General features: G+C 47.3%; 1 protein-coding gene across 6 annotated transcripts; it reads left to right on the plus strand.

Moving 5' to 3' along the window:
• Positions 1-3,243: 3,243 nt before the first annotated feature.
• TMEM250 (transmembrane protein 250) lies at positions 3,244-7,446 on the plus strand. 6 transcript variants are annotated; one of them, XM_054220195.1, is made up of 3 exons: positions 3,245-3,423; positions 4,686-4,865; positions 6,867-7,446. In XM_054220195.1, exon 3 carries the CDS (start codon positions 7,000-7,002, stop codon positions 7,417-7,419), a length of 420 nt encoding a protein of 139 aa, XP_054076170.1. In that variant the 5' UTR covers positions 3,245-3,423; positions 4,686-4,865; positions 6,867-6,999; the 3' UTR covers positions 7,420-7,446. The 6 variants fall into 6 exon arrangements, with proteins under 6 accessions (XP_054076175.1, XP_054076170.1, XP_054076172.1 ...); XM_054220197.1 differs by having other exon boundaries at positions 4,752-4,865; XM_054220198.1 differs by having other exon boundaries at positions 4,755-4,865.
• Positions 7,447-9,576: the final 2,130 nt, after the last annotated feature.

A 9,576-nucleotide genomic window follows, 5' to 3' on the forward strand; every position in this document is an offset into this window, starting at 1 on the left:
TAGTGGTAGGTGCATTTATAAAGCACAACCAAATAAAAGGTGACAAAAATGGTCAGTTAGCCTCTGGAAAGAATATTTTGCAGAAAGAGGAAGAAAATAAGAAAGACAGAGAGAGGGGGAGAGTTTTGCCAGGAGGAGTTCATTCCTACAGCTGCTATAGGGACATCGTTAATTTTTGGAAAATAGGTGTAGAAAGGTTAAAGACCAAATAAAGGTCTGATGTTCAGAGGTTCAGGTATTATTTAGGGTCAAATACCTTACAGCCTCCTTCGCATGAACCTGTAAATGGGAACCTCTCCATAAAAGCTTGCTTACGCTTGCAAAAATGAGATGTTTAGCTCTCCACAAGTAATAGTATTGAAAGCTTTTTCTAGGCAGGGGTCAGACCCATTTTATTGTAAGTGCAGATCCATTCAAAGCGCAAACGGAGTGAGCTAAAGGACATCTCAATATTACAGGGTTGTTACTCCAGCTCCAGCCCAAATGACTTGACCGAGGCCAAAGTATGAATCAGTGCCAGAAAGCAGGGCTGGAAGTCGCGGTTGTTCAGAGTAGCCTTGTGTGAAGATCACATTCCCAAAATGAGTAAAAAACCACGGAGGGAATGCCTACACAGGTTTGACTCCTGCACTCCTCCGTGGAGATTGCCTCCGTGGGCTAACATTGAAGTCATTCAAACAGACAAGGTCTATCCATGACAGGTGTTTAAAGTCTGCACTGGAAAAATTCCCCCCCCAAAATGGGAATTAGAAGATATTTCCATTATAAAATGATTGTGACGACTCAGCTGTTACTCTTTTTGCCCTCAGCCTAGAAAGCGTTTCTCGCATTCTTGTCTCAGCACACTACCTTCGCGGCCCTTCATGTGCAGCACCATAGTAATTTATCATTACCCGGTCTCCAAATTATTCTAGTGTTGATTAAATTAGTAAATGCAATCACAATCTGAAGCAAGTTAATTGAGAGAATTTATTTGGCCCTGACAGTTTTATGCATGTTTGATTAAGTATTATAAGGTTTGTTTTTGATTTTGCATAATTTAACTTTAAATCCTGCACTGGGGGGGCCCATCAACTATTAATGACCGAAATAAACTCTTTTAAGATGCATATATTTATGATTTATTTCAAAAAGCAATATCTTCCAGATTTTTTTTGTTCTGTTGCCAAAGTGACAAATATGTTTAAAGTAATATTTTGAGCCATTCGGTTCATGCTATAAATCTTGTGAAATGTATACAATTCATTAAAAGTTTTGAAAGAAGTACAAGTTAGCATTTATATTGCAACAAGTGACATATAAATGTGTATGTTTGTCTTCGAAGCGTGCCATAAAATATATCAGCACTAGCTGGCCGCTGTGACTAGTACTAATGGCCCGCTCTCTGGGCTGATGATAAGTTTCATCACAAATCTTCGACGCTGTCAACACAAAACTGTTCAATCAACAGGAATATGAGTTGTGTCTTTAGTAAAATTAGCACAGGAAAGAAATACAGCCCCGAGCGCTGCCGGAGTGTTGTGGGCGGGTTCCCTTCGGGCTGAGCTACCAGCGTTCTTTCAGGATCTTACCTCTTTGAATGTCAAAGCTTCAATTCATGCCTGACCTGAGGACAGTTTATTTTTTATGAAGATACACATTCATCTAAGCAGCGAAGGGGTCAAAATATTTCAGGCAGAAAACCGGATAGGGCCGTCTCGCTTTTTTTGTCATCCTGACCTAAGAAATTAAAAAGCTGTCTCAGCACTGCTGCCGCTGCGTCGCACCCTCGCACACACGGGTTTAGGTTGTGGCGTCGCTCAGTGGAGCTGCCTGGGTCTTTCTGGAGGCTAGGAAAGCCCTCTTTCACCCCGAGCGGTTCCTGCAGGATGCCAGGAGTCTCCCCTTTGCAGCACTTGCATTCAGCAGCGTCCCCGTAATTCTCCAAGGCAAAGCTGGAAAGCCAAAGTACCTTCATAATTTTGTTGCTTGGGCTGAAATTCTCGTCTCTGGGCTGTGGCTCCAGTCCGAGGCAATGGCAGAGGGAAATAAATGGAACAGGACTCTCCTGCATATTTAGTCACCGAACAGATGTTCCCCGTTTCATGCTATTGGGAAAATGTATCAGCTTTGCACCTCCCCATCTTCCTCCCACCAGAAGGGACGTGGGAGACACAGAAATGGCAATTTGCTAGCAGTACACCACCGCTTATTACCTTGCCTATAATTTTCCTTTGATGTATGTCCTGCACCTCGGGCTCCTCATTGTATTTACAGAATAAAACTGCTCTGCAGGGCAGGCGCTACTGCAGGCGTCCGGGGAGGAACCAAAACGGAGCGAGCATCAGTGCGGCCGTTGGGACGCTGGGAGGTATTTGGCCTGGTGCCTCAGCTGCCTGCGCAGCGCAGCGCGGCAGGTCTCAGCACTGGCAGATGGCTCGAGTTGTTATTATTTAATGTTTTTCCACCCTGGTAGTGCATAGACAGCAAGCGGGGCAGGGAGCCAATGACAAAGTTATGTATTCTTTCCATTACAGAAAATAATTCCTAATTAAATCTAAGAGAAAGCAGTGGGGAGGAAGTTTCTTTTTCTTATTTGTATATTATTTTATTATTTTCCTCCACCTGTTTGTTTTTTAGAAACTTTTTGGACCTTTATGGCCTCCCCAGACACCTGGGTCTCCTACATTTTCTGTTCTAAAAGTGTCTGAGCCCCTTTGGCGAGGCGAGGCCCTGGGAGAAGCACGGTTCCTCCTGGGAGTAGAGGCAAGATGCGCTGTGGGCTCTCCCGGGACGTGGACTCCCAGGGGGTACCTGCCGTGCTGCTCAGCAGGCCTGGATCCGACCCGCACCACGAAACCACGCTCGGACTCATGACAGGCCCTGCCTCCTTGGAGAAGCCTTTGCCACGCTCTTGCCTCAGGCAGCGCCGTCCGCTCCGCAGCCGATTCTTTCACCGGGGATGCTCCAGCTCCCGCAGGACTAGGCCCAACCCCAGGCCTCGGGCTGCTGAAACCCCTGCGGGTGGGGACCAACCGGACCCGCCACACCCTCAGCGGTGGCTGCGGCCCGGTTTACGTTGGAAACGCCCTTCCGGGCTCCCTCTGCCCTCGCGGGGCCCGTCTGTCCGCCCCCTCCCCGGCGCCACAGGCCGGCGGGACGCCCCTCGCCGCGTCCGCCGTTGCCCGGGCAACGCGGCGCCCTCCCGCTTCCGGTCGGCGGCGTTGGGGGGGCGGCGCGGCGTGATGACGCCATCGCCGCGCGCCTCCCCGGCCGCTCCCCGACCGCCGCCGCCGCCGCCACCGGCCGGAACCGGAGCGCCGCCGCCCCCCGCACATGCGCATTGCGGCGCTCGCCCGTAGGCCCGGGCCTTCCATCAGCCCGGGCCCGGGGCGACTGGCCTCGGCGGCGGCCGCCGCCCGGCGGAGGGCCATGGGCAGGACGGTGAGTGCGGAGCGGGGGGGAGGCGGCGGCGGCCCGGGCCTGGCCCTGCTGCGGGGGCTGCCTCCGCCACAGGCCGCTTCTGTGCTGGGCCCGGCCGTCGGTCAGTGCTAGGCCCCGCCGCTCTGGGCCTCGGCTGGCAGCGCGGGTGCGGGCCGGGCCCGGCGCGCTGCTTTCCCCGCGGCGAGTGGCAGCCGTGGGCCGGTGGCCGTGCGGGGCTGCCGCGGCTCGCTCGGCAGGGCTCCGCGTTGTCTAGGCCGGGCTTTGGACGCCGCGGGGAGGTCCTGGCTGAGCGTCCCGCCGTCAGTTCGCTTCCCGAGGCGATGCAGTTTAGTTTGGGATGTGGTAGGATGGAGGAGGAGTTCGGATTTCCCCTCCTTCCGGTGCTCCCTGCTTTCATTTATCAGCACTAACCTTTATTTGTCATTGTCCCTAACCTTGTTTGGCTCCTTCTGGAACATTTTGGTGCCGCTGGTCCTGACTGATGGTCATGTCATCTGTGGATGTTGCGGTCTTTCTGTCATTCCTCCTCCTCCATGAATTATGAGTGCCTTGGGCAACCGCAGACCTTGCCTGGAATGCGTGACAGGTGAAGAGAAGTAGCACTGTATTTTGATTTAGCTTTCTCATCGTACGCTCAATTTTTAAAGGAGAGGGAGTGAAAACTCACCAAAGTGAATAGTTATCCAGATTTTTAACTTCCTGATGAGGCCATCATTAATGCGATGCTTGGGGTAACAGCAGCATGGCAGGCACCGAGTCTCCTGGGCCTTAGAGCTGTAGGATGATGCCCAGAAGAGACCGACTTGACTTTCCAGCCGCGCAACAACGTGCTTTAAAACAGAAAGGCCCAAAAAAGTGATCTTGAGGAATCTGTCCAAATCTGTTTCAGGGCATTATGTGCCAATATACAGGTTTGGCAGCCTGCCCTACGTATTCTGTTTGGAAAACGTTGGCTGTGCATGCCCTCTGAATCATGTTGCATATGCCCTGGGTGGCTCGGTGGTAGGAGAAGGTGACTGACAAAAGAGTTCTTTATCTGTGATTTTCTCTTTCCTGTCTTTGTGTATGGCATTGGATGCAAACTAGATGATTCTTTCCGGCATGTATCAATAAGCTATAATACATGTATTATTGACTGTGTGATTCTTTTTAGAATCTTTGTGGGTTTAAAAATACATGCTTGGGGAGGAGCCTTGTAATTCTGAACTTTTTAACACACAAAATGAGCAAATTGAAACTTATTCTCTCGTTTTATCTTTTAGATCAACTCATATGTAGAGTGTTGTGAGTCTATGAAGCACCTTAGCAGTTTCTTTCATTCTTCCTAGAAGGCCAGGTGTCACAGGAAAACTTCACTTTTTTGTTACAAGAATTAAGCAGCATCCAGAAACGGCAGCGGATTACCGACCTTCTGCTGAGTGGATGGCAGCACCCTTAAAAATGTAATATTTCAGAAAACTTACTTTATTCTCACCATGTCTCTGCTCGTGGCTGTTTGCGTTGATATTTGGGTTTATCTAAAGAGCGTGAATCTACCAAAGGCTGTTTGTTTGTGTGGTGGGCACAGTAAACGGGGACGAACTGCTGCTGTTCACAAAGAGTAAGTCTCTGCAGCTGAACCGTTTGACCGGTTCTCTTGGATTCACCCGTTGAAGGTTTTGTCAGGATCAAAACTCCCCCTCTAAAACAGGGCTTGGACACTGGTGTCCCTGTGGCTGCTCAGGGACTCAGATTAAGAAGCTATGTAGGAGTTTACTGGAAAATGATAAGCTGTCTTTTGTGTCCTGGTGAAAGGGGTGGTAAGGAGAGGCTGCGTCATCAGAAATGGAATGCTCTGAATCCAGAGTATGTGAATTTTAACCTATCTTGCTAATTTAGTCCTCAAAAAATCTCTCTGAAACAACAAACACTGCACAGCATGCGGGACGCATGTTCAGTTGCACACTCCAGGAACAAAACCATGTTGTTTTTAAGTATTGTTGGTTTAGTATCTGACCAATTTATATGTCTTGCAAAATACATTCTTGTAACACACTTCCGAGCTGCTTAGTATTTCCTTTCTACAGACAGGAAATTATGGCAAAGAGGCACTTAAAATTATGAGGGCTTCTTTGATAATTGAGAACAGATCTCCATTTCCTAAATTCCCTAATTATAAGTTAACCCATGCTGCTTTTTATTAGTTCCTGATTAATGTAGAGCCTGCAAATTTCTGTAACGGCGAAAAGGAATTAGAACCTGGGGCCAAGCAGAAGAGATCAGAACTGCTCTTTCCATTTACATGTAATTTAAGGCAGGAAGCATGAAGAGAGTTACCCAGTGATGCACACTGTATCACGGAGGGGTTTTGATATCAGAGTACAATTTCCCGCAGCCTTATAATTTACTCTGTGATTAGTTCTGTTAGTAACAAAGTAAAAAAATTATTGAAGAAGCTTTTAAATTACTTTAGTTTTAATTTTAAGAGTAATAGGAATTCTTATTGAACAAAGGAAAGATCCGCCCGGATCTGAGTGCCTGGGTGTGCGAGGAGGCTGGGGAAGTCCCTGTTGTTTTCTGGCATTATCTGATGAGGGCATTGTCATTTCATAATTCCCGGAATTTGGCACATCGTAAGCCTGGGGTGAAGCACAGAGCAGCTAACAGGCTACTGCTCATCACTCGGATAACAACAATGGGTGTGTGGAAGGATGTTAAGATTATAAATCCTAAACACGCCAGAAGATCAAGATATTTCACTTATCTCTGTGGGTCCCAAAGGGAGAAATAAACCAGTAGATGTCTTTGAAAGGCTGCCTTGCCATTGGAGGCAATGACAGTGAGACCGCAGGGCTCAGCTGAGCGAGGGGAGGTACATCCTGTAGAGTGTGAAAAACACGATTGCCTCATTGTTCTTGCAGGACCTTCCATTATTTTCAGTTTGTTTATTTGGTGAAGCTTTGCCAAGTTTTGAAATGAGCAGCAATCTAGAATCACCGCTCTGTCTGGGCTGCAGAATTCACTTGCAAAAGTACTTGGATAACTTTTTTTTTTTTCCTTTAAAAGAAATATGATCCAATGCAAACACATATGTTAATATTACTACTTGCGTGGATGTACTGTTTGATTAAGAAGGACATGTGAATTAGCCAAGATAATTCCAGAACAAAGTTCTCATCTTTTCTGCATTAAAACTGTAAAAGTTATGACTAGTGCTGGTATTGCACGCTACTGGGGAGCTGCTGGGAATCCGACTTGGTGGTGATGGAAACAGGATTGTATATCTGTATGTCTGCCTGGTAAACAATAAGCAAAGCAAAGTCGTTTTAAGCCAAGAAGTTGAGTTTTGCAAAGCAGTTGTAAGTAACCGCCGAGCCGGAGAGTGTGCCGGAGAGTGTCTGCCGTGCTGCCTGCTTTCCCCCTGGGGCTACTTAAATGTGTTTTCCTTCTCTGCCTTCCCGCAGGTCTCTTCCTTCCTGGAAATTCAGCAAAGAGTTAGCGTTCCCAGGCTGTTGGATCTCTTCCATGTTAATGGATAATATTTGATATGTGCCCTGTAAATCCTGCCCTGGGACTCTGTGACCGGTGGGGTGCCTGATGCCTGTAATCCCCATTCCCCGCCGGGTCCGTTCGTTCCACGGCCCCCACACGACCTGCCTGCATTCGGCCTGTGGCCCGGTAAGGACCACTCACTTGGTGCGTACCAAGTACAACAATTTCGACATCTATCTCAAATCCCGATGGATGTATGGATTCATCCGTTTCCTGCTGTACTTCAGCTGCAGCCTGTTTACCTCCATCCTCTGGGTGGCACTCTCTATCTTGTTTTGCCTTCAGTACCTTGGCATCCGGATCTTTCTGCGTTTCCAGTACAAACTCTCCATCATCCTCCTCTTACTGGGGCGAAGGCGGGTAGACTTCAGCCTCATGAATGAACTGCTCATCTATGGAATTCATGTGACCATGCTGCTAGTGGGGGGGCTGGGATGGTGTTTCATGGTATTTGTGGATATGTAAATAAAACAAGCGCATGTGGGCTGAGAAGGTGACTTTTCTTCTACCCCAAAATGTGTCAATATCTTATTTTCTTTTTTATATAAATTAATTTATTTATCAGTGATACTTTTTATTGATAAATTAACATACTTGTCTCTGGAATTTGTATTTTTTTGAGGGTCGAGGTGCCATTTTGATGATCAAAGTGCAACACTTGATTGCGTGTTTTTTCTTTGCACAGTGCGAGTTAATACAAATTTCTTCTAGTCTGTAGGAGCCTACGTTGCTGCTGTTCCTGTATTCCTGTGGGCATGAAAAAGGCAGTGATTTATCTGGAGGATAAAAGCCAGATAACTTTGTACCCCACGCTCTTAATCCATCTTCACCCTTTTTCTAAAAATGCTCCTTAATGTTTCAGGCATGTAATATGTGTCCTACTTGACCAGTGTTATCCTTTCTCTATGTAGTTTGCATATTCCCTGCTAAGAATATGGGGCCAAATTCAACAGAGAGTATATGGGTTTGGGTTTTTTTTTCCTGTTTCGTTTTTAGATTTGTGCAAGATGTGCGTTTGACCCACTACACTGTTCTGTTCGCTTTAATGTAATTATATAGCTTTGAATGGCTTTGTCCTTTTCGGGCAGTTAGTGCTGAGTAATTGAGTCTTGCCCTAATAGAAGAAATCCATGGGAGTAATGGGAACAGAATTTGGTATTATGTGCTCTTGAAACTCCCAGTCGTGGCAAATATGTTATCATTTTGCAGTGATTAAGGGGAACCCATTGCAATGGTCCGTAGCGTTTAGGTCTTGGCATTGGTTTTACTCTTCCCTGCGTGGATTAGTTCCAGTTTTCTCACAGAGTTACTCCTGTCTTAGGGAGTAGGGTGAGATGAGACTGTCTTACCTAGGAGAGGTTGAAAGCAGAGTACCATCTGAAATGGCAATAAATGTTCTCTGCAATTACAGAAAACATTCTCCTACCTCTGCAGCAGTGAGAGTGGGGTCACTGGAGAGCTTTGCGAACAGCTCAAGAAGGGACTTAAGCATTAAGCTGAGTTTTACTGGTCTTGATCTAAGATGTTAGACTGTTCCTCTGCAGTCAGTCAAGCAACTTTATTTATGGAGTCCAGAAGCTGGCCTAAAGTTTATTTTTATTCTGGTTTTGTTTGTTTGTTTTTCCTTATAATGGAATATTGGTCTTTTCCCTGTGTTCTTTGAAGAACTATTTAAAAACAAGTTGGTAAAAATGATGGAGACCCTTCCCCCCCGCCCGCCTGAAACTGTTGGAGTCAATCATAGTGGAATAAGTAAGACTGGAAATACGTGACTGTTCTTTTATGATCTCTTTGGTCTGAGATATGAATGTATTGGAGAACAAAGCCAGTTTGCACACAGGGAAGGATGCTTCATATTTCAGCTTGTGAGTATTGCAGTCTTTTGCTGATGTACTTTGATTTGTAGGCTTATGGATGCAAAATAGAGAAGCTTCTGCCTGAAGCCCAAAGCTAAAGCAAACCCAGAAATGATCTCATTATCAAGTGTTACGGATAATGCAGACTGAACACGCAGAGCCGAATAAATAACGGGCCGTGGTGGTGTGAACTTTAGATTAGTCCCATGAGAGCCAAAGGCTGTTTCTGCAGGAAAGATGCGGTGTCAGCATATGTCACAAACTGGTGTCTGGAAGTTTCCTCCTAACTGCGGAGCTCCCCAGAGCTTTGTTCTGGGATTGCTCTCCGGGCTCAGCATCCTGCAGGTCCAAGTCGCAGCTTGCTCTGCGGGCAGAGGGAATTCCCAGTAATTCCAAGCCCAGCGCTTTCCTCCCCAGTACACCTGTCAGCCTGGGGCATTGCAGCTCTGGTGTGCAGACTGTGGGACTCCCAGCCTGGCTCTGCTCAAGAATTTCTGCAGGAAACGTGTTACAGGCGGCCAGCAAACAGCCCTGGCACGAGCTGAGAGCAGCCGGGACCAGCGCTCCCTCGCCCTTCACAGGAGATGCAGCAGAGACTGGGCGGAGGCTGGATGGTAGGACCTTGTTTCACCTTGGCGGGGCTGTATTTCTGCACTCCTTATAATGATGAGTAAAAGGGTGTTTTGTGGTACACGTGGGCGCTGCTGCACTCCCCACCCCTGCCTGCTTCAGCTGGTGGGTGCTCTTTGTGACGGGTACGCTCTGT

This window comes from Rissa tridactyla, chromosome 14 (genome assembly GCF_028500815.1).
Source record: "Rissa tridactyla isolate bRisTri1 chromosome 14, bRisTri1.patW.cur.20221130, whole genome shotgun sequence".
NCBI classification, from domain to species: domain Eukaryota; kingdom Metazoa; phylum Chordata; class Aves; order Charadriiformes; family Laridae; genus Rissa; species Rissa tridactyla.